At 33.8% G+C, this 25,237-nt stretch overlaps 1 protein-coding gene across 1 annotated transcript in view; it reads left to right on the top strand.

The window, feature by feature from the left end:
- THOC1 (THO complex 1) overlaps positions 1-25,237 on the top strand; it is a 54,486-nt gene that overhangs the window by 4,147 nt on the left and 25,102 nt on the right. Inside the window, exons 4-11 of the mRNA XM_025429361.3 lie at positions 297-363; positions 3,737-3,855; positions 4,311-4,359; positions 4,758-4,853; positions 12,091-12,173; positions 14,459-14,532; positions 20,384-20,492; positions 21,898-22,029. Coding sequence (XP_025285146.1) covers positions 297-363; positions 3,737-3,855; positions 4,311-4,359; positions 4,758-4,853; positions 12,091-12,173; positions 14,459-14,532; positions 20,384-20,492; positions 21,898-22,029 — 729 coding nt within the window. The remainder of the gene's footprint in view (positions 1-296; positions 364-3,736; positions 3,856-4,310; positions 4,360-4,757; positions 4,854-12,090; positions 12,174-14,458; positions 14,533-20,383; positions 20,493-21,897; positions 22,030-25,237) is intronic.

Here is a 25,237-nt window from a genome sequence, read left to right as displayed (position 1 = left end):
TGCTTGTTTACTTGATTAGCTTGTAGCCATAATCATGCTAATGTAACCATCTTCCTAAGATCATTGGATTGTAAGTGAATCACCCCCTTATTATTTACTTGATCTATTTTTGCGATTAGTGATTCTATTACTGTTAACTCGTTTTTTATATTTTCATCTTAGTAATTTTATTTTCTGCAAGAAATAGGTTTGTCTTTTGTTTCTGATACTTTAATGTCAAAGGATATGTTTTTATTGTTACCAAACTAGTCTGGACTCTGGTTCCTAAATTAAATTGTTTTCTCCTCTGTTGGTAGATAAATCATTCATCATGTGAAAACGTTTTAGCTATTATTTCTCTTGCTATTGGGGGAGTAACTGAAGGTAAGTACAGCATTGTTTTTCTAAAGTAATCATGGATGTGACATGCTTTATTTAAAAGTTATTTTCCTTATACTCTCCATCTATATGATTTTGTTCGTTTTTCAAATTCTGCCTACCACCTTTGCCAAGAAGTTGTCCCAATGAAATTAGCTCACACTTCTCGTTTCTAGTACGCAGCACACATTTTGACACTTTCTTTGTTCTCCAGTTGTTTCATTTATTCAATAAATATTTATTGAGCATCTACTATGTGCCTGGTACTGAGATAGGACTTAAACATTCAGTGTTAAAGAAAACATATCACTGCCCATAAGTAGCTTAGTGGCTGATGGAGGAAACAGATGTGTAAATTTTTTACTGAGGTATAATTACTGTGAAGTGGGAATGAAGTGTGATTGAAGAGACTCTCTAAACTCTGAAGGAATCAGGGAGGTCTTAGAAGGGAAGCTGTAACAGGAGCTGGGATGTGAGAGATTCTCACATTTGTCAGAAAGGAATACAAAGCTGTGTAAAGGCCAAGTTTAGCCTGGCTAAAGAATTGGGTGGAGCAGAGGGGTGAGAGGATGATAACAATGGTGAGGAAGGAAACAGGAAAGGTAGCTTAGGGTCATTGTAAAGGGCTTTGTATACCATGCTAACAGGGAGCTATGGAGGAAGAGTTGGATTGGGAGAGACTGCTGGCAGGAAAACTAGGTAGGGGACTGTTAAAATGGGGCAGTGGCCATGGGGGATAATTGCCAGACTAAAAAAGGCATATAGGAAGTACACAGTGCCTAACACCTAGAAGGAGCTCATTAAATATTTGCAGAAGGAAACAGTGAAAAACTAGTTCATCCATACTCTTTAGCAAATGTAGTTGAAATATTTATTTAATGTAAGTGAAAAATGCCTTTTAATCTGTAAAGTATTACTCACATATTTATTCTTTTGATACCTATTCCTAAAAAACTAGAACATTCAAGGTAAAAGTGGTCTGCTAGTGTAGCAGCATGTTATTCTGTAAACTTAAGCATAATTCATAAATTCTGACTTGACACTTTAAACTTTTATACAGGATGTTCATTGCATACTTGAATGAGTTCTGCAGTGGGGAGTGTTCCTTGCCCAGTTTTTGCCAAACAGCAGTTTACTTAGTTCATTGATTACCTTGATGTGTTACTCTTGTAGACTGGTGATATTTTTAATGCTTGAAGTTCAGAGTCTGTTTTTAGAACTTTTACTTTATTTGAAAAAGATAAGGACTTATGATAAAAGCTTAGATGCTTTTTTAATTTTAATTGGATGAGGAATAGTCCTTCTCAAGAGATTATTAATTGTGTTCTTCTTGTGACGTTTTCACATTATCCATAAATATGTTTTATTAAATTCAACTCAGCAAATATTTATTGAGCTTCTGTTTAGTGTCAGACACTTTACTGCTTAAAAAGTACAAAAATACCTACCCACAAAATCTCATAGTCTACATAAAAATAAACAGGATATGATAAATGCTCTAATTTATTTATACTGTGCTTCAGAAGTATAGATGGGGTGGCCCGTTCAAAGGTATCAGGAGTTTTTTAGATGCACTGATATTTACTGTGTACTTTGAAAGATGGAGTAGGAATTTGCCACATGATAGGAGGGAGACTGTGTAGACAGAAAAAAGCATTGTGTACAAAACCGAGCAAGGATCAACATGGCAGAATGGGAACTGAGGAAGGAGTATCTGTAGGCGAGGTTAAGTGAAGCAAAGAGGGTGTGCAGAGGCTGGGGTGCAGGTTGTTGAAAGTTCTGGGGATCACACTATAGTGCAGCTCATCAGAATCACCAGTGAATCTCTATTTTTAAATGAGACTGCAAGGTCTCAGCTTAGTTTTACTCAATCAGAATCTTTGGAACTGGAATCTAGGTAATTTTCTTAAGTTCTGTAATTAAATGTGAGTTAACTTTTGTCAAAGTATGCTGCAACTACTGCCAGGGAGTATGCTTCTTAAATCTCTTAGGTATACAGGGCATATAGTATCTCAGAGTCTTAAGTGGTAAGGGACTTCAGCAGTTGTCCAGTCCAGTCTCATCTCTAGCCTTTCCTGCTCCCTTCTGTAATGTCCCTGGCAGATGGTCATCCAACATCTATGCCTATTGATGGGGCTTTCTATCTTGATTGCTTTTAGTCTTGTCAGGTTTCCCTTGTACTGATCATAGTATAGGAGTTTCAACTGAGTTGAAATCTGCTGCCTTATGCCACCCACTGGTTCTTGGCAGTATCCCTCACATCACATTCCAGATGTGATCCTACCAGTGCAGAAGTTGAATATATTACTTGTTTTTTTGTTTTTTAACTTATTACAGTGTTTTGGGCTTACAGTGCTCCCTAGATATTTTCTTTGCATACTATGCTTAAAAGCCTACTTTTCTTAAACACTTAGTGTTACTTTAAAATGGAAGAAAGAATGAGCAGGAAGATGAAAGTACATTGAGCTAGTCAAATGACCCTTTCTTTGAAAAATATTTTAATTTATTGTTTTAATTAAATAACATTGAATTTTGAAATAAACAACTTTTTACTCTACCATTCTTTCCCCTGAAATGATACCTTTATTTTAAATGTTTAATAGATGAAATCAGTATCAAACTTTTTTATTATCTTTTTTGAAGGTAAATCAAATCACAAAGATAATTTAGCAACACTATGGAACATTTAGAAATGAGCAAAAGGGAAAAATACTACTCATAATTTCTCTACTTTAAAAAACTACCATTCATTTTGGTATATGTTTTTAGTTTCTCTAGTCTTTTTAAAAAACTTATTGTTGTAACCATAATATACGTACAGTTTTGAATCCTGCCTTTTTCACTTAACATTATATCATAAGCATTTTCCAAGTTATTTTAGTCGTCATAACAATCGTTTTTAATTGGCTGCATTATATTCTTTTGAATAGCTTAGTGGTGAAGAAAACAGACTGTGGAGCCAGACTGCCTGGGTTCGTATCCCAGCTCTACCACTTACTGGCTCTATGGCCTTGGGCAAGTTATTTAACTTCTCTGTGTCTCAGTTTTCCCATTCTATAAACTGGAGGTAATATCTACCTCATAGGGTTATAAGGATTAAATGTGTTAGTATACGTAAATCACTTTCTGTGCCTGACATATAGTAAATGCTCTAGAAGTGTATCAAGAATTATCATCATCATCATTATTGAGTGCACATACCAAAAATTACTTAAGTATGTCCCATTTGGGGACTTTTAGGTTGCTTCCATTTCTTGTCTTAAAAATTTGTTAGGAGTGACAAAGTATGCTGTTGAGATATTTTTCAGAATTATTTTGCATGGGCTGTTTTACTGTACAATTTTTTAAACTTTTAAATTGGCTTGTGCTCCACTTGAAGGTATTTGTACCGCATCTACACCTTTTGTATTGTTGGGAGATGTTTTGGATTGTCTTCCTCTGGATCAATGTGACACAATATTCACTTTTGTGGAAAAAAATGTTGCTACTTGGAAATCAGTAAGTGCCATGGTTTCTTTTTCTGCTAACATTATGTTTCTGTAGATCCAGAGTTCAGAAGATACAATTTATTTATTTATTTATTTACTTTTTTTTTTTTCCTTATATTTTTATATTGCTGACTGCCAAAGAGTTTGTCCTTATGAGGGAATTATACTACTATCTTGGAGGGGCTAAGTAAGAGTCATAGTGAAGAAAAAGTTCAAATATAAAATTTGACTGAGTAGTAACAATTAATTTGAAAATGCACACTTTCTTTAAAACAGTTATTTGGTATCATGTTTGTTCTGTACGTGAAAATATAATTGAAAATGCTGTTTGTGGGGAAAAAGTGAAAGTGGTAGGGTAGACTCAGTGCATGTCAGTGTTCTTTAATATCTTCCTTTCTGTGACTTATTTTTGAAGAGTGTCTAACAACTTCTGTACAGTAGTAATAATTTGTATATTAATTTCAGAATACATTCTATTCTGCTGGGAAAAATTATTTACTACGTATGTGCAATGGTAAGTAATTCAGTGGTAAATGATTGTTTTCTAAAATAAATGTGGCTAGAAAAACAGATGGTTGAATTAAACATAAGTGATAAAATTTTAAAAATAGATTAGTATCTTCAGTTTTAAGTAACAGACTGATTTATTAAAACTGATCATTCACTTTAAATTAAACTGTTTCAGTTCTGGGCATAAGCTTAAAACCAAAAAAAGTTTAGTAAAGTTTATCTTGCCAATGCTAAATTCATTTTATTCCGAATTTTTTAGTGCTTTTTTGGAACAATAGTTTCTATTCTAATTTTGAGAACTGTTTTAGAAAAATACTCTTGACAGACTGATTAACAAATTTGGGTATAGTTGTAATAAACATAGAATAATCTCCTATAACCTTCATTTCCATATGCTGTTAGATCTCCTAAGAAGATTATCAAAATCCCAGAATACAGTCTTCTGTGGACGAATTCAACTCTTTTTGGCCAGGCTTTTCCCTTTATCTGAGAAATCAGGTATGCTTTTATACATTAAATAAATGCTTTGAAGGAGAGTCTTTTTCAGTTTTTAATGAATTAGAAACTCCTGTGATGATAACAAGTAAAATGGTTCTATAAAGTTGAAAACATAGAAAATTGTCACTTTTTTTTATTGGTAAATAACTATTTATAGTAAATAAATATAGTTATAGTAAATAACCATACTTTTGGTAATGTATAATACAGGTAACCCTTAAAGTCATTGATTATTTTTTTTTTAAGTATAGTTGACATACATTAGTTTCAGATCTACAGCATAGTAATTTGACAGTTGATTCTTTAAGTTCCAAGTTTATTAATAATGAAAATCTGCAGTTGAATCACATATATATAGATACGCACTATCACATCTCTATTTCATTTTATAATGTATGCCAATTTTTCTCCTGCCATTTTCTCCCTCGTAGTCACTACTATTTAGGCACATTTATTTTCTTCCATTTCTTTTTATTTTTTTAAGATTTTATCTATTTGACAGAGAGAGAACATAAGCAGGGGGAATGGGAGAGGAAGAAGCAGGCTCCCTGCTCTTCAGGGGCTCTATCCTAAGACTCTGAGATCATGAACCGTAGGCAGATGCTTATGACTGAGACACCCAGGCACCCCTATTTCCTTCCCTTTCTTTTACCATTTTTGTGTGTGTTAAATATAACACTCATATAAAAAGTGCATAAAATAAATATATATATACTATAATTATTCTGAATCACATTTTTGTGTAAGCACTGTCGAAGTCCGGAAATGGAACATAACAGTTCTCCAGGGCTCTCCGTAATCTGTTCACATATGCCAAATTTTAATACCTCTTTCCTTCAGTCTTCCTTTCCTTAATATCAGGCTAATATACCACCTACTTCATATGTTGTGAGGATTAAATGAATTAAAATACTTGAAGAGCTTACAACGTGCCTACATGTAGTGAGACCCATAGTAAATGTTGTCAGTGGTTTCTGTGTTTTCTTTTTTGTCATGCTAGATCTTGTTTTTTCTTTCCTACTTATTTAATCAAGATTGATTTAGATTACCTAGGTATTTACTGCTTTTATTTTTGACCTTCTAGTTGTGAAAAATATCCCTGTAAGACTTTTCTTTAGTGCAGGTCTATGTTTTGTCTGAAAATCTTTTATTCTTAAGGAATGATTTCAATAGATAAAAGATTCTAGGTTAGCACTAGATGTAGGATTTAATCATATGTACGATAATCATTACTCTGCCTTTCTCTTCCATTGTTCTCTAGACAACACAAATACCAGTGTAACTTCTTTGAAGATAGTCTAGATTTTTTTTCTCTCTCCTTGCTCTTTACTTTTTTCTTTATTTTAGGTTTGTTTGGTTTCTTTTTTCAGTTGTACTATGATGTATCTTACTGTAGATTTTTTTCTTTTTTTATCATATTTGGGATCTATGGGAATCTTAAATCTGGGTTAGTATCTTTAATCCAGTTGGCAAAAATTTTAGCCATTATTTCGTCAAATATTGTGTATGCCTCTTTCTTTTTTTTTATTTTTTTTCCATAATATTATTATACCTCGTCACTGTGTCTTCTGTCTCTTATTCTTTCTGTATTTTCATCTATTTGTCTCTATTTGTCACATTCTGAATAATTTCTTCAGATTGCTTTTTCAGTTCACTCTTTGGAAATGATGAATGATCAGCTGCTAAATGAGTTTTTAATTTTAGTTTTTGTTGTTTTCATTGTATTTTATTTGCTGAAGACTTGTTAAAGGTATTTAAGTCGGTTATGTCACTTACAGATTTCTTATTCCCTGCTCATATTTTCAAACTTGTTCTTTAATTTTTAAACCAGGATAAGCATTCTTATGTATCTGATAATTCCAGTACTTTAAGTCTTTGTGGGTTTGTTTCTGTTTCTCAGGATGTCTTCTCTTTGTGTCTTGTTAGCATTGGGTGTAATATTTGAAAAAATATTGAGGGATTAATTTTGAGGCCTAGGATACATACATTTTTCCAGATAGAGTTTTCATTGCTTCTGTTAGGCACCTTTAGAAGGAGGCTACCACTAATCCAGAGTTCCCTTAATTCAGCCCAGTTTTAAGGCCTGTGTTTCCTTCGATCATTGAGAAGACTTGGCTCTGGAGTATAGTTTGGTTTACTGTAACTTGAAGGTTATAGCCCTATGAGTTCCCAGCCTTGAAGATGGTTGGGGTGGGATTTATTAGATTCTCCACCTTTTTTGGGCCCAGATTTACTTTTATCATTCTAGCTTTGGGAAGCCATGAAAAGGGTAGCTCAGTTTTACAACTGATTCTCTTGTTTGGCAGATGTCCTCAAGACAGAAGTGGCTTACGTATCAATGCATTGTTTATCTTACTTGCCTTCTGGATGTTTGCCATGTATCCCTTACTTTCCTGTTAGCTCTTTTTTGAAAGTTTTTTCTTAAACCTTTTTTTTTTTTTAACTTCATTGTCTAGAACAATGCTGTAAACATGGTTTATGGTTAAATTTTTATGGAATTAATGTAATTTATCCAAGTTTTTGTCTTTAGTAGGATTAATCTGAGTTAATTAGCTAATTCGGCCTTCTGTTCCTACAGACTCACCCTTTTTTATTACTTTTTTTAAAAAAAAAAAACTTTCAGCATGTGAGTCCATGTGTCATACAATTCACCATTTAAAGTGTACAATTCATTGTTTTTTAGCATATTGACAGGGTTATGCAGCCATGACTACAGTCTAACTTTTGAACATTTTTCCTACCCTGTACCCAGTAACTGTCATTCCCAACTCATCATCATTCTTACCCTCTCCTCCAGGTTCTAAACAACCATTAGTCTCCTTGTTCTCTATAGATTTTCTTATCTGGATACTTAAAAAATGGAATAATGAAATATGTGTTCTTTTATTGACTGGCTTTTTTAACTTAGCATAACATTTTCAAGATTTATCTGTGGTGTAGCATGTATCAATATTTCTTTTTTTTTTTTTAATATTCATAGTATGGATAGAACACCTTTTGTCCATTCATCAGTTGATGGACATTCGGATTGTTTCTGCTTTTTTGCCTATTGTGAATAATGCTGCTGTGAATTTTTGTTTATAAGATTTTATTTGGACATATATTTTCATTTTTCCTTGGCATATACCTAGGGTGAAATTGCTAAGTCATATGGTAACTCTGTATTTAAATTCTCAAGGGACTACCAAACTGTTTTGTGAAGAAGCTGCACCATTTTACAGTCCTATCGTCAGTGCAAGTGGGTTCAGGTGTCTCCACATCCTTGTTAATGCTTATTATTGTCTTGGGTTTTTTATTATCACCATCTTAGTAAGTATAAAGTGGTATCTCATGGCATTTTCCTTATGACTAGAGATGTTAAGCATCTTTTCATGTGCTTACCGATCATTTGTAGGTCTTCCTTAAAGAAATGGCTATTTGTTTTATTTTTAAAATTGAGTTGTCTCAATTTTAAAATTTTTTAAAATTGAATTGTCTTTTTATTAACTAATTGAGTTAAATTAAAATTGAGTTGTCTCAAATTTAAAAATTGAGCTGTCTTTTAATTAATTGAGTTAAATTAAAATTGAGTTGTCTTTTTATTAATTAGTTTTATGAGTTCTCTTTATATTCTAAATAATCAACTCTTATCAGATATGTAATTTGCAAATATTTTCTCTCATTTTGTGGATTTCCTTTCACCTTCTTGATAGTATTGTTTGCAACACAAAAGTTTTAGGTTTTTATGAAATTTGGTATATCTATTTTTTCGTTTGCTGCTTGTGCTCTTAGTGTCATATCTAAGAAATCATTGCTTACCCTAATGTCACACAGATTTATTCTTGTGTTTTCTTATAAGTTATTTAGCTCTGTGGTCCATTTTGAATTAATTTTTGTATATGGTATGAGGTAGGAGTTCAGTTTCATTCTTTTGTGTGTTAATATCCAGCTGTCCCAGCATCATTTGTTGAAAAAACTATTCTTTCCTCCATTGAATTGGCATATAATCTTCTTTATGCCTTCAAAACACCAGCGTTAGTAGAACCTTAGGGTGTTGGCACTAATTCTTGTCTCTGCAAACCTTTTTGTTCTCTATTGTCACACCACTGACCGGTGCTGTTAGTCTCAGTTTTACTTCCTCAGGGAGCCTCTGTTTTTAGCATCTAATCTAAACCTGCCACCACAGTCACCCATTATCACCACCTGATTTCAAATCTCTTCTTAGCATTTAGCACCACTGTTTGTGTTGTTTACTTCTTGTTCTCTGTGCGTAGAACAGTGCCAGACATCGCATTGCCTTTTAAATCTGTGATAAATGAAGGCTGTGTTTTGTGAAATGAAGTGTGCCCCCTCCTAACTAAAAAAACTCCTGAGTAGTTTCTTTTCTGGAAGTTACAGAAACATAAGAACAAGGTTTCAATTTTCAACCATTTTTTTGGTCCTTCCTGTTATTTCCAGCCTCCACTCTCGTCCTTTTTTTTTTTTTTTTTTTTTGCATTGCATAATCCAAATTTGGTTATGATATGGCCTCCTCATAAAATACAGCTAGATTTGGAATATTAATTTTTTTAAAGATCTGTCATTTTAGTTCAGGAAAGAGAATGGTGTATAAATTTCCTTCTCTTTAGTGATCTTGTTAGATTTTTGTAGCAAATTAAGCTGCTTTGATAAAATGAATTGGAAGTTTTCATATTTTTCTTTTCTAGAAGAATTGGAGTAATTGTGTTTTATTTCCTTCTTGAATGTTTGGTAGAGTTTACGATTGAAGCAGTTATCCTTAACAAAGTATTATGGCTATGGTTTGGTTTATGAAACAGATTTGCAATTATTCAGACTTTTCCTTTTTTCTTGAGACAGTTTTGGTAACTTTTTTTCCCCTAGGAATTTGTGAATATTATCTAAAATTTCAAAAGTATTGACATGGTGCTATTTATAGCTCCCCCCCCATTCTATTTTTTTTAATTGAGGCATAATTAACATATAATGTTCTGTTAGTTTTAAGTGTATAATGATTCAGGAATTCTCTTGTTACTCAGTGCTCATCAAGATAAGTGTACTCTTCATCCCCTTTATTTATAGAACTCCTCATTTTTTAAAGAATGCTTTAGCGCTTTTTTTCAATGTACAGCATTACTAAAGTGGCAAGACATAAAGAATCCATTTTTTTCTTATTGACTGGTTGAAAGAATAATAATATGTTGTTTAAGGTAGCTTTAAACATTACATATCCTTTAATAAGTGGTGTTTTAAAATGTAATTTCTAAATTATAAAAATAACCTATTTCAGAAAATTTGGAAAATGAAGAGGAAAAGCTGTTTATAATTAATCGTAGCACACTAACATAAGCCAGGTTGGCATTTTGGGGTATTTTCTTATAGTATCTTTTTTAAACATTTGTAGGCACTTGACATTCACTAGGGTATATCCCAAGACCTGCAAAAATCCAGTTCTGTGTGTAATTTAGCATGTGAAGTATGCCTGAAATTTTTGATGTAATGAGAATTACATGTGCTATATTGAGTAATAGAGAATAGACAAATATTTTAAGCAGTCACTGCTAAATGAGCAACCAGATTCATTCACTAGCTTAATGATTTGATAGTGTTTTTTTTTTAACTTTAGCTTTTTGTTCTGAAATAACTTTAGACTTAAAGAAGAATTGAGGAGGTAATAGAGTACCTGAATAACCCCTCACCTAATGTTAGCTTCTTACATGACCACAGTGCACCAAAACAGTTACCAAAACATTGGTGGTACAGCACTGTTAACTGAAGACTTTATTTGTATTTTACCAGTGTCATCACTGTTTTTCTTTTTTCTGTTCAAGGATTCAGTCCAGGATCCCACATTGCAGTCACTTGCCACATTGCTTTACTCTCCCTAGTCTCAGTCTTTGCTTTTTTCATGACTTAGACACTTTTGAAGAATACTGGTCAGGTATTTTGTAGAATGTCCTTCAGTATAAGTTTGTCTAATTTTTTTCGTAATTAAACTGAGGTTATAGATTTGGGGGAAGAAGACTACAGAGGTGATATGCCCTTCTTGGTGCATCATTTCAACATGTTGTTGATATGTCTTATTACTGGTGATGTTATCCTTGATCACCATATTTTTCTGTTGCTAAGTTACTGTTTTTACCTTTGTTATTCTTGAAGGCAAATACTTGGAGACTCTGCAAATACTCTTCTTCTCCTTAGACTTTTGCCCACTAATTTTAGTATTCACCAGTGAATGAATATTGCCTGCAGCAATGATTTTTAGGTTGTCCTAGTGGTGATTTTCGATTTCTCTTATGCCTTCTTCATGTATTACTTGGGATTCTTCATAAGGAAGAGTTGTCTCCTATCCCTTATTATTAATTCAGTAACCTGTTTTAGTGTGAATGTAGATATTTTATTCTGTGGGTTACAATCCCATAATATTTAGTTTCTCACTCAGATTGTTCTAGTTTTGCCCATTGGGAGCTCTTTCATGTTTTCCTGGTATGAGAAGATAGTCTCGGCTCATCTTGTGTTTTCCCTACCCCACCCCTGGAATCACCCACTTCTCCAAAGAGCCTGATTCCTTTTATTTAAGAATAGTATATAGAAGCCAAGATCTGGGTCCTAGATCTGCTAATTACTACTGGAGTATCACTGCTTCTGGGTTTTTTGTGGACAGAGCTAGGAAAGATATGTATGTATTACAAACCCATGTATGTGTGTGTGTGTGTGTGTGTGTGTGTGTGTATATATATATTTACTTCTGTGTCTGCCTGTGTATGTATTTTTAAACAACCAACAACAAAAAACATGAGATCATTGTGAAACCTAGGAGTTTAAACCAGTACCAGTATTGATGTTCATTTATAAGTTCTGTCTTTGACAGTGAGAAACCTGACTCTCATTAACTAAGGTATATTTACTGTATATATTGTTAACACTCTTACTTTTTGATTAATACAATTTTTATTTGTGCTTCAGGGAAATTATAAATTACTTTGAATTTCACTCTGTAAAATTGTTCTAAACTATTAATAACAAGGACAACTGTATTTGTTATAATGTATTGTGTAGAATTCTGAGTACTCTGAAGGCACCTTAAAGAAATGAATTTTAGAAAGGATTTGAAAATCAAGTGTGGTGTTATTTCTGACTTGATCTTTTAATTTTGGATTTATCATTTTCTTTGTTTTGGTTATATGACAGCAAAGTTGTATTCTTCAGTTGTTTGGTGGGTTTGCTTTGAAAATCTTTTCTTTCTGCTTCTTTTTAATAGGTCTTAACTTGCAGAGTCAATTTAATCTGGAAAATGTCACTGTTTTCAATACCAATGAGCAGGAAAGCACCTTGGGTCAGAAGGTGAGGCTAAGAAATCTAACAAACATATTTATAAGTTTATTACTAAGATAACTCCTGTGAATGGGTCTTCTAAGTCACCAAAAATTTTTAAACCTTTATTTCTAATTTATAGAAATAATGTGTAGTCTGTATAAAAAATGCAAACAAAATAGAAATATTTAAAATAGAAAGTACAAAAAAATAATAGGAAGTACAGCTACCCTATAATCCAAGGCCCCCAAAGATAAGCACTCTTAGCATTGCCTGTCTTTACAAGACTTAATATGTGTGTAGTTTTATTCCAAAATTGAGGTCATACAATACATATTGTTCTGGAATTCACTTTATTCTTTTAAGAGTATAAAATGGATGCGTTTCTGCATCAGTACATTAGATTTGTGTCTAAAGGTTCCTGATAAGTCTTCCAAGTATATATGTACATATATATATATATCATAATCTTGTCAGTGGGCATTTGGATAATTTCTAATTGTGAAAAATGGTTAACAACATTATATATAATGAATGGTATTGTAGATACCATTTCTAAATTATGCAGGTATTTCCTTGGGATAAATTACAGTGAATGAAATTGTGTCAAAATGTATGCATATATCAGATTTTGATAGCTATTGACCATTTACTTCTCAAAAAGGTCATACTCATTTATACCATCACCAGTGGCACTTGGAGAATGCCTGCACATTTTCCCACGGCCTCATACCAACCTTGGGAATTACCAATTTTAAAAAATCTTTGCTTAATTGATATATACTTGAAAAAGTAGATCTTTGTTTTAACTTACATTCCCTTGGTTATTAGTGAAGTTGAGGGACTTTATGTTTATTGGAATTTATTTTTTTTTTCTGTGCAAATTAGAAGTAATGAAGAAGAGAATTACCTATTCATGCCATTTGCCCATTTTACTTTTGAAATATCTTTTTCTTACTGATGTGTAGAAGCTCATATGGGATGATATTAAATCACTGCCTACCATTTTGTTGATTTTTTTTTCTCATATAGCTTTCTTATAACTTTATTTATTGTGCTTTTGCTGTATAGAATTTTAAAATTTGGGTATAATATTAATGTATGTTGGTGTTTTAATTGTTTCCAGCCTTATGTCATGCTAAAGGCTTCCACTCCAGAAGATTATATAAGCCCTTTTGTTTTCTTTTGATGCTTTTATGAGTAATTTTTTTTTTAATCTAATCCAGCATGAATGTGGAGTATGGAGTAAGTTAAGTTATAATTTTATTTTTTCCAAATAGTGAGCTAGTTATCTCAGAACCATTTGTTAAATAATCCATATTTGCCCACTCATTTTTAAAGGGACATCAGGTATAATCAACTCTATTTTAAAGATAATTTATGATATATTCAGAAGACAAATTTCTGGACATTCAACACCTATTCATTTAGGAACAAGTTATCAAGTTTAAAAAATTATTAATTAGGGATCCCTGGGTGGCGCAGCGGTTTGGCGCCTGCCTTTGGCCCAGGGCGCGATCCTGGAGACCCCAGATCGAATCCCACATCGGGCTCCCGGTGCATGGAGCCTGCTTCTCCCTCTGCCTGTGTCTCTGCCTCTCTCTCTCTCTCTCTCTCTCTCTCTGTCTCTGTGACTATCATAAATAAATAAAAATTAAAAAAAAATTATTAATTAGATATAGCTAACATCTCACTGTAAATTATGTCTTATATAATTTGTTCCTTAAAATGTAATTATTATCAATTTGGAAGTGGTGTTGACTTAAGATTTTTAAAAATCTTGCCTCTCACTGTTACATATCTTTTGGTACTTCTTGGACTATTTCATGTAAACTTGTTATTTTGAATTTCTCACTATAGAACTAGACAGCATATCATAAAGTGTTTCCCAAAAATAAGAGTTCTCTGTTGGGTTGGGGGAGGATTTCTATGATCAAATTAAAGTTGGGACAAAACTACTTACGTATACTTTGAGTTCTTTACTACAATTCTTAGAGTCCTTAATCAGTTCTCTGAAAGGTCATTGTATTTATTCCCATAGAGAATCTACAGACCATGTTTGGAGAAATACTGACTTAAAACTTTTTAACTATATCTTCATGACTATCTTATGTCATTGTCCTACTGCTCTTGGGTTCTTAGATCTTTGTCACATAGAATTGCTGTTGCCTTAAAGAATAACTAGTTTTTTTACAGAAGCGTGACTAGATTTCTCTAACAGCATTTGTCTAGCAGTGTGTGAATGATGTTATTCCAGCATTTGTCTTCTGCCTGACAACTGCTTTGTGACACATTGTACATTTTTTTAAATTTAGCACACTGAGGATAGAGAAGAAGGAATGGATGTTGAAGAAGGTGAAATGGGAGATGATGAAGCTCCAACAACTTGGTGAGTTTTAGAAGTTCAGATTTTATGATGTACAAAGTTAAACCTTAATGACTTATCAAGTACAAGTGTCAAGATATACACAAGGAAGAAGGAAATCATGCTTATAGATTTCTTTTATTTGATTTTTTATGTATATTATAATTATAAATCCTAAATCACTACTAGGCTCTATCAGTTGGTTTCTGAATTACATACAGACAATTCATTATTTACATGGTCTACTTTATGCATATTCCTAACATTTGAAAACCCAACCATAGGCAACCTAGGGACTCCTCCCCTTTTTCCTTCTATTAACTTTGTGGACCTAGTGTTTGTGGATAATGGGCTGACTTTTTAATGAAGTAAGAGGAATAAGTAACCTCCTTTCCCTCTTCTTCCCTTCGCATACCCATCTTTTGTTTCCTATCTCATCTGCTAACTCTGTGCTTTCTTTCCAAATAATTTCTTCCTAATGCTCATTAGGAGCAATGAGGAAGAGAAAAAGGGAGATATGAAGGAAAATATTCACTTCCAGGTGTCTGAGGTGACAAAAATTATCAGTTGCCATTGAATTTCTGGAGGATCAAGAAGAGTTTCTAATATCTGCACAGAGAGCTGTATACCTGGCATCCCAGGTTTCAGATTCAAACACATTATCTCCAAAGAAGCATCGAGAGTAGTGTGGCTCCAGGCTGAATTCCAATTCTAGCCATGTAACCTAAAGCAATTACCTGACTTCCCTGCAACTCAGTTGTAGTGTCTTTAAAATGTAGTAATGAGGGGCAGCCCGGGTAGCTCAGAGGTTTAGCGCCACCTTCAGCCCAGGGCCTGATCCTGGGGACCTGGGATGATCAAGTCCCACGTCGGGCTTCCTGCATGGAGCCTGCTTCTCCCTCCCTCTCTCTCTCTCTCTCTCTCTCTCTCTCTCTGTCTCTCATGAATAAATAAAATCTTAAAAAAAAAAAAAGAAAAGAAATATAATGTAGTAATGGCACCTACCTGCTCATTGAGATTATTAAATGAGATGGTGCTTGGATATGGTCTGTTAAGATACACAGTAGTTATTGTTTCTTTAGTTGTTGATGTTATATACAGTGATCTATGGAAAGCGCTCATTAGAACAGTTTATTTGTTAGCTATTATTACTAGCTATAGTTCTGTGTTTGGGTTGTGGTTTTTTAGAGACCCATTTGTTCATGTACATTGTGGATAGAGTATACTTTTGGGGTCTGACCTGAGCAACGTAAAGGATCAAGGCAGTAGGCTTCAACATAACAGGTCACCTGAAATGTAAAAAGAGCCCCCAAAGACAAACTGCCCAATGCAGTTTTGTGTAGTTAGACTCTGCCTAAACCTGTATAGATAAATCGGCCCCATTGACTATTAGCTAGTCCCAGTTGCAGAAAAATCAGGTAAACAGGATTCAGTACTCTTAGTCTGTCACAATCATTTTATTTTATTTTGTCCTTTTTTTAATTGAAATGTGGTTGATATACAATAATACTTTAGTTTCAGGTATACAACATAATGATTCATGTTTTTACACAGTAGGACGTGATCACCAGGATAAGTCTAGCTGCCATCTGTCAACCTATTATAATGTTGTGTTGTTGACTGCATTCCCTATGCTATACTTAACATTCCAGTGACTTATCTTAAAACTGCAGGTTTTACCTTTTAAATCCTCTTCACTATTTTTTAAATAAAGGAAGAGATTGGGAAATTACTTTGTAACTAATTGTATCACCAGATTGTTTTAGGCACTGTCATTTACAAAGAACACATTACCCATGTATCTATAGTATGAAGCCCATTTCAGATTTGGGTCAAATACACCAGTAAAAAATTCTGGATTAAAAAAAATTCCAATTTAATGTTCTATAAAATCACCAGCTCAACATTTTAAAAAAATGTCAAGTTGCAGAACACCTTGGTTAAAATAGTTAAAAACTTTTCTTTTCTTTTTTTTTTTTAAGATTTTATTTATTTATTAGCGAGCATGAGCGGGGGACAGAGGCAGAAGGAGAAGCAGATTCCCCACTGAGCAGGGAGCTCGACTCAGGGCTCCATTCCAGGACCCTGTGATCATGACCCAGGCCGAAGGTAGACACCCAACAGACTGAGCCACCCAGGCACCCCGAAAACATTGTTTTTATTTTTTTTAATATATATATATTTTAAAGATTTATATATTTATTCATGAAAGACACACAGAGAGAGAGAGAGAGAGAGTCAGAGACAAAGGCAGAGGGAGAAGTAGGCTCCCTGCAAGGAGCCCAATTCGGGACTCGTTTCCGGGTCTCCGGGATCACACCCAGAGCAAAAGGCAGATGCTCAACTGCCGAGCCACCCAGGCATCCCAACATTCTGTTTTTAGACAGTAACTCTCACCTTAATATGTTACGGTTTTCGTATACAACAAGTAGTTACATATGCTTTGTGTAGATAAATACAGAATCCAGATGTATTTGTGGAATGTTGAAGTTAGAGGGCAAATTGCAGTGGATCAAAACATGAAAGGAGGGTGAGGATGTGGTGACATTGAGTGTAAATGATTTTCAGGACATTGAGACATGAAGAAAAAGCCATGGAGGGACAGCGTGGATTGGAACTTTCAAAGGAGAAGATATTTTTAAAATTTTAGTGCCTCAATTAAAAGGTTTTCTAGTAGTCATTTATTAATACTACTATAAAATTTCTCCTGTGAGGCACCTAAGATAAATACTAGGCCAACTAAAAAAGAGATCAGAAGGTTTAATAAGTAGGCGATGATAATTAACAACTTAGAGTAAGCTTGTTATTAGTATCAAACAGTAAATTAAGATGTGAGCTTTCTGGCAAGTGAGACAATAAAGGAACATATAATGGTTACATAGTTCTCATTCTGATTAGACCGTATCCCATTAGTAAGAGGCAAACTTTTCTTGTACTATGTTTCAAGAGTTGTTTATTATATTCTCATATGTGGTAACTGAGTAACAGTGTGTGTGTGTGTGTGTGTGTGTGTAACTGTACATATAAAACTAGAAAATCTTCAAAAGCAGTTTGGTTTCAAAAACATTTCTTTTTTTTTAATTTTTATTTATTTGAGAGAGGCAGAAATAGAGAAAGAGAGACAGAGAGAATGAGTAGGGAGGAGAGGGAGAAGCAGACTACTTGCTAAAAGCAGGGAGCCCCACATGGGACTCGATCCCATGACCCCAGGATCATGACCTGAGCTGAAGACAGATGCCCAACCAACTGAGCCACCCAGGCGCCCCTCAAAAACATTCTTTATTAAGCGTATGGAACTACACAAATACCATGTTATTTCATGGGTATTAATTATTTTACATGTGGCTTTTTCTTTTTTCCAATTTACTTGCACATTTTGGAAAATGTTCCTTTTATGGGTTTTGTGTGTGTGTGTGACTTTTTTTAACTTGATCTGTATAAAACCCAGATTTTTTTTTTTAAGATTTTATTTTATTTTTATTTATTTATTTTTTTAAGATTTTATTTATTTATTCATGAGAGGCAGAGACACAGGCAGTGGGAGAAACAGGCTCCATGCAGGAAGCCTGACGTGGGACTTGATCTTGGGTCTCCAGGATCACACCCTGGGCTGAAGGCAGCGCTAAACTGCTGAGCCACCTGGGCTGCCCCAAACCCAGATTTATAATCTCGTTATAAGTCAATGAAATTGCTTCAGTTATAGAAAATAGTTGATGTCAGTTGATGTTCAGATTACTGTTTTCCTGTTTTCAGAGTTTTTACTAGGAAAGAGTGTAGAAAGAATGAAAGTTAACATGCCCCTTAGATTTTTTTGACTACTGCTGATTCTTGATAAAACTTTTGGCAGGAGCTGGATTTTGGTCAATTAAAAGTTGTCAGTATTCTTCATTACTGTTTTGAAACAAGATCCACATGTTTCAAATATTAGTAGTTCTAGCAAAGTTAGCATTCTTTTATCTCAAGGTAAAAATAGTTATTTACCTTTATACATAATTCAAAGTGGTTGTAATTTAGGTAAGTACCTAAGTATAATTTCAATCCTCTTTTGTAAAATGAAGTGCATGCACTTTGTTAAACTGCTGTTTTCTTGCAGACCAAGGACTTTTTCAGTTATTGCCAAGTTCAAAGCTTTGTTCCAGGCAGTTACAGTTGTCAGAAGTGTGAATCTAATATAAGTAATCTGTTACTATGTATGTAGGTGTATGTGGGTTTTTTAAATCTATATACCAATTAATATAAATTTAATAAAATTATTTAAATAGGTATTTTATGATACGAACTTGTACTTTGTAATCTTAACCATATGAATTAGAGTCATATGGTGAGAATCTTTATCACATGTGCTTCCACATGTTATACTAAACTACTTTTCCTTTGGCATTCTTCACTAATGGCTTTTCAGACATTTTTGTAGAAAACTGATTTTTGCACTACACACACACACACACACACACACGTATGTATGTATGTATGTATGTATGTAGTATGCATGGCATTTTTCAGGTTTTTAACATTACCCTCTCACCCCAAAACCTTAAAAATTAAAAAGTACATGATAAAAATCATACTCCTTTTACTTTTCTATAATCCTTTAAAATGCATTATAATATGGCCCCTGATACTCCCTAGTCATTAAAAAAGTAATTTTAAATATATCCATCTCAAAGATGAAGAGTGGAAGATTAACTTAACTTCCTATTATTGACTAGACTAGAGAAGGCAAGACTCTTAACATCATAGTGCTGTTTGGCTCACTAAACCCCAACCCCCTTCCTGTTTGCCACATGAAATTACAGTCTTCCTTGGAACACTTGTATGGCTATGAGGCTTAGAGAAAATGCTAACTGTAATCCATAGATTCAGTTTATTAAGGTTTATTTAGGAAGATTAGAAAGTAGTACACAATTGTGTTTAGAAATAAAATTAATTTTACATAGGTGATGTTGAAAATTTTAGTGAATTTTTGAGGATATGAAATAGTCAATACCACAAGCATTTTTTTTTTTTTACATAATGGGTGTTTTGAATGATATATAAAATTTTGCTAAAAACAAAAATCTCTTAGGTAAAGTCTGAAATGTTTAACTTTTAAATTCAAAACATAGTGTAATTTTGGTAAATTTAAAAATTTAAAGAATGTGTATTGATAATGCAGATTTGTAACAGTGAAAGTGCAAGTTGAATTAGGAATACTGTAATAAAGATACTAAAGAAAAGGCTTATTTTTGTAATACTGAGTTGATGTGTACTTTACATATCTGTCTCATGCCATGGCCTTTAGCATAGGTTAAAGGTGACACTAGCTTAAACAATGTGGAAGTTGATTTCTTTCTTGAGGAAAAGTCTGGAGACAGGCAGTTTACAGCTGATAGAGTATCACTTTTCAGGGAGATTGTCTAGGGACCTATGTTCCTCCTAACTTGTCCCACTATCTCTTGGTATTTGCTTTTTTTCCTATAGTCCATGTGGCTCATCATCATATGTGTATTATGGCCAGCAAAACGGGATAAAGGAAAAATGGAAAACATGGCCCAGATTTGAACATATTACTTCTATTCCCAAGTAGCCAGAATTTAACCAATGGGGCCACACCTAACCACAAGAGAGGTTGGGAAACATGGTCTTTAATTCTAAACAATCATGTACTGGGCCAGAATCCAGGGATTCTAGATAAAGTGGTTCTTTTAGGGTCTATGAATCCCCTGAAATTGTTTATAAAAGTTTATATAAGTATGAATGTGCACTTTTCTGGAGAAAGGAGTTGTAGCTATCATTAGCTTCTTAAAGGGATATATGAACTAAGAAAAGTTAGGAGCACTTAGATATTTCTAAAAGAACTTAAGTGATTTATTTAATATAACATTTATTTTATTAGCTCCATTCCAATTGACTACAACCTGTATCGAAAATTCTGGTCACTTCAGGATTACTTCAGGAACCCTGTGCAATGCTATGAGAAGATTTCATGGAAAACTTTTCTTAAGGTGAGTTGCTGACCACCTGGTACCCAAAACCCAATATTTTTACAGTTAATGGCAGAAGTAAAGCTTGACTCTTATCCAGTATGCTTGTTATTATATAATTTTAACTCTTACATGTTTATGCCTATTTCCTAATGTTATAAACCACAGATTTTGTGAAGTAGTATGATTTAGGGATTTAAAAGTTCATAATTACAGCCTTGGGTTTTTTGTTTGTTTTTATATAGTATTGTCAACATGAATTGATGAATTTTTGTCAAATATGTTGTCTTCACTTTGCACAAAATTATTTCAAGTGTCCGCTTGATACTTGAAATAATAAGGATTGCAAACTATAGCCATGGGCCAAATCCAGCCTTCTGCCTGTTTTCGTAGATAGAGTTAGTTATCTTGGGACACAGCCATGCTCATACTTGTAGATATTTGTGTACTGTAATGGCATATTTGAGTAGTGTGACAGAGACCATATGAGCCAGATAGCCTGTGAATATTAATAGAAGGAAGCTTCTTTTAAAATGGAATCGAAAGCCAGCAGGGAGAACTTTCACATTCAGCACTAGTTGCCATTTGCAGAGCCAACTGGAAGAGATGGACCTTTCTAAAAAACCAAGAATCAGACACTTGACCAACTGCACCAACCTGGTGCCCTTGGTAGTTTTATTTTTAAGATTAACAAGCCTAGAGGTGCCTTGCAGGCTCAGTCAGGAGAACATGCTACACTTGATGTCAGGGTTTTAAATTTGATCCACACTTTAGGTATAGAGATTACTTAAAAATAAAATATTGAAAAAAAAAAAGGTTAACAAGCCTAATATACCTACTATCAGAAAAAAAAATGGCTAGTCTTTGTTTTATAAGAATTCCCTATATTTCTTTTTCTTGGCTGCTTAAATACCAGTTGTCCTTTTTGATTATAGTCAAAATCAAAAGCAAATAGGTAGCTCTTAAAAGTAGCATGGTATGTGTTCAGATTAAGTGGTGAATAAGAAATCATCTAGAATTGTTCCCCAGCTGGGTAGGATTTGATGTCATTGTTTTATTTGGTCACAGCATTTAGCACAAGAAATGCTTCAGCATTTAATAGCTGGTTAAACATCTCATTTCACTGGTAAATTTCTGGATACTCTCAAAGCATTACATTCTTTGTTGGTCCCTTACACAAACTGCATAAGAAATTACATTTCCTCAGGAGTAGAAAGTTTATTCCTGCCTTGACAATACCATGAACTCTCATACCAAATAGTTTTAATCCCATTTTGCCATCATAGTTTTTCTTGTTTTATGTGCTTTACAATGTGCATACATGGTTAACTATGAGTAAATTCTAAATATTTTGATATAAAAAAGCACTAAAAAAATTACTGGGCAACAATGCCAAATAAAACTAATTGGTATTTTTACTTTGCAGTATTCTGAAGAAGTTCTAGCTGTTTTTAAAAGTTATAAATTAGATGATACTCAAGCCTCAAGGAAAAAAATGGAAGAATTAAAAACAGGAGGAGAACATGTATATTTTGCAAAATTTTTAACAAGTGAAAAGGTATACATTTTTCTTTTTTTTTTTTTACTAAGCATAATAAGTAGTTGTCTGTTTTTCTGTTTAGCTGATATTCTTTTTAAGTTAAGTTTCACAGAAATATTTCTTTAGTTTTGGTTAAAGCTGGTAAGTATTAGTTTGAGAGTCTGTGTCTTCCTTGCACAAGTAAGACTAATTTGATTTCAGACCTGAAAGAAGTTGTTCTGCATTGTCTGTGTTATAGGCTTATTTTGCAGTGTAATTGTTTTCAGGTGCATGTGTTTTGAACCTCAAGTTAGGATTTAATTTACATTTATGAAAATGATATTTTATAATTAGTTTGTGATTTGGGTACTAATAAGGGGTTTAAATATTCCCTGATAATTTTACTTATACAGCTTAATCATTAAATTTTGCTCAAATACAATGTTAAAGGATTATGCAAATTTTCCAGTCAAGATGGCACATTAAGTGTATGTTTTGACTTACTCCCTTTGCTCCAAACACATAGAACTGACAGGTAAATATAAAAGGAGAAAGACAAAGCTGGGCTTCCAGAAACAAGAAAAATATCTTAATGGACCAGAAATGCCAAGTAGTGAGTGATACTGAAGTCTTAGGCCTGCTGGACTCATCCCAAGAAGGCGGTGGCACCCAAGAGTTTGGCTACAAGTGATAGACACCAGATGTGTTTCATGTGGGACCAGGGGACCAGCCAGATTCACTGCTTGAAGCCAGGAACTAGGGTGGAACTTTACCCACTGTGAAAAGAAGCTAAGAAAAAATGTTACCAATTTTCTGCCCAGGGCTATGGATTTATAGGAAGCTGTGGGTCTAGGTATAACAAAGACACAGCTTCATGTCAAGCTTTGTTTCCGCTTATTCTGGACTGGATATATGATATCCACAGTATACTAATGAAAGAGTTGCTCCAGATATTCATCATAAGACTTTTTCCAGACTTGACTCCAGGGGCCCTGGTAGAAGCAAATGCAAAACTACTAGACAAGAAAGGATATACACAGAGAGAAAGAAGAAGTAAACAAACATCCCAAAGCAAAAGCCTCCCATTCAAAACTCTGATACACTGCAATTCCAAAATTCATAAAGAAATTCAATACTAGGAAAGATCTCCAACCAAATCAACTATTGGGATATATATGTATTTATTCCAGACACACAGCTTGACCAAGACTTTAAAATACATGTTTTAGATAAAAAGATAATTGATGATATAACATCCATTGAGAATGAATAAAAAATTGTGAAACTGAAAAGGCAGAAATGAAATAGAATGGTTGAATATGACTACTAATTGAGAGACTTAGAAATGAAAAATGTAGTCATCGAAACCAAATTGGAATATACAGAATTAAACTATAGATTGGATGTAGATGAAATGAGAACTATGACTGGAAGGTAATGATGAGAGGTTCACCCAGAAACAGGGTTGTTTGTTTGTTTGTTTGTTAACCTAAAGGAGCAGTTAAGAGCAATGCTTGGTCAATGGAAAAATTCCAGCAAATACCCAATAGGATTTTTAAAGAACAAAATAAATGGAAGGAATGGTGGGAAAACTATATTGAAAAGAACTGAAGGTTATACCAAGTTCTCAGATTAAAAATATGCTACAACTGCCAGCAGGATAAAGAAGTCAAATCCATACTTCAGTACATCATGCTGTAACTCTAGGGTTAAAGAGAAAACCTTAAAAGCCACCAAAGGGGGAAAAAAAAAAGACAAATATACTAGAATGGACAGAAGACAGTAGTGAAATATTATAGTATTATAGTACTAAGGGGGGGAGTGGCTATCAGTCTAGAATTTCATACCCAGCTAAATATATTCAAGACTGTGGACAAAATACACATTTTCATTAACCAGGAAAATATACCACTGTAAGACCCTCTTTTTGAAAAACTACTAAAGCTTTCTCCAGGAGGAAGGGAGTTGAACCTGTAAGAAAGAATGGAACATAGAAAGTAGTGGTGACCACAAAAATTGACAAATGATAAATTTATTGATTAAAAAACAAAAACTCATTTTAAAAAATTCCTAATGTGGAATTTTTTTTTCAAATATTTATTTATTTACGAGAGACAGAGAGAGAAAGGCAGAGACACAGGTAGAGGGAGAAGCAGGCTCCATGCAGGGAGCCTGATGTCGGACTCTCTGCCAGGTCCCCAGGATCATGCCCTGGGCTGAAGGCAGACGCCAAACCGCTGAGCCACCCAGGGATCCCCCTTAATGTGGAATTTAAACTAGATGACAATAGTAACATGGGGAGGAAAACATGTTTAATGAGTAATTTAAGCATATTCATCAATCCTTAAAATCTTCTGGAGGAGGAAATACCAAATAACTTTAGACTTTATTATATATATTAAAAGGGTACCACCAAAAGAAAACAACTTGTAGCTCTTAAACAGCAGAGAGCTAAAAGGGGCACAGGAAGGAATATAAACTATTTTATAAACCCAGCTGATTTCCAAGGATATTTTAATAATAAAACAACAAAAATACACACTTTCAGAGAAATTTCCATGGAGTGTAAAATCTGTGCTTTTGTACTGGTCTCCATTCACCACTTTCCCAGAACTGGCTCTCTGAGTAGCTTCCTTATTGATTCTTTGTGAACTTTCTCTCATCAGCAGTTAGGAGAGCATGAGCTTTCCAGGGTTAAGCTCTGGAATTCCATAACTTAATACCATGAGGGGTAAAAGCAACTTTGAGAAGCTTCATACTTTAAAATATGGGGAAAAAAAGGTACAGAAAATTGTAACAAAGAGAATGTGAAGCATGTAATGTTTTGTATCATCAGTTCTCTATTGCCTCTTACGTAGCAATTTTATCTTAAATTTAGATCTGAATAAGAACCCTTCGTGTACATTCTTCACATTTTTACAGTGTATTTCCAATGTTTACTACTCAATATCCAAGTGAAAATATGTGTAGTACATTACCTATAGCATTAAAAGTATGTACCATTTTATTTTATAAGTTCTACTGTTCCACTGAAAGAAGCCTTTCACATCTCTGTAGTACTTTATACAATATTTTAAATCCATTTGATATATTCACACATCTGATGGAAATGTTACTGCCCAGAAGCATTTTGTTTTGCTTACATGAATGTGATCCTAGTTTTCCTTAGAGAGGGAGAATCAGAATACAGTGTATGGAAAGGATGTTACAACCTTTGTAGTTATAGACAGTCCAGTTACATGGTAAC

This window comes from Canis lupus, chromosome 7, assembly GCF_003254725.2.
Source record: "Canis lupus dingo isolate Sandy chromosome 7, ASM325472v2, whole genome shotgun sequence".
In the NCBI taxonomy this organism is placed as follows: Eukaryota; Metazoa; Chordata; class Mammalia; order Carnivora; family Canidae; genus Canis; species Canis lupus.
Note: the sequence above shows the minus strand (reverse complement) of the source record. Positions and strands in the feature narration are given on the sequence as shown.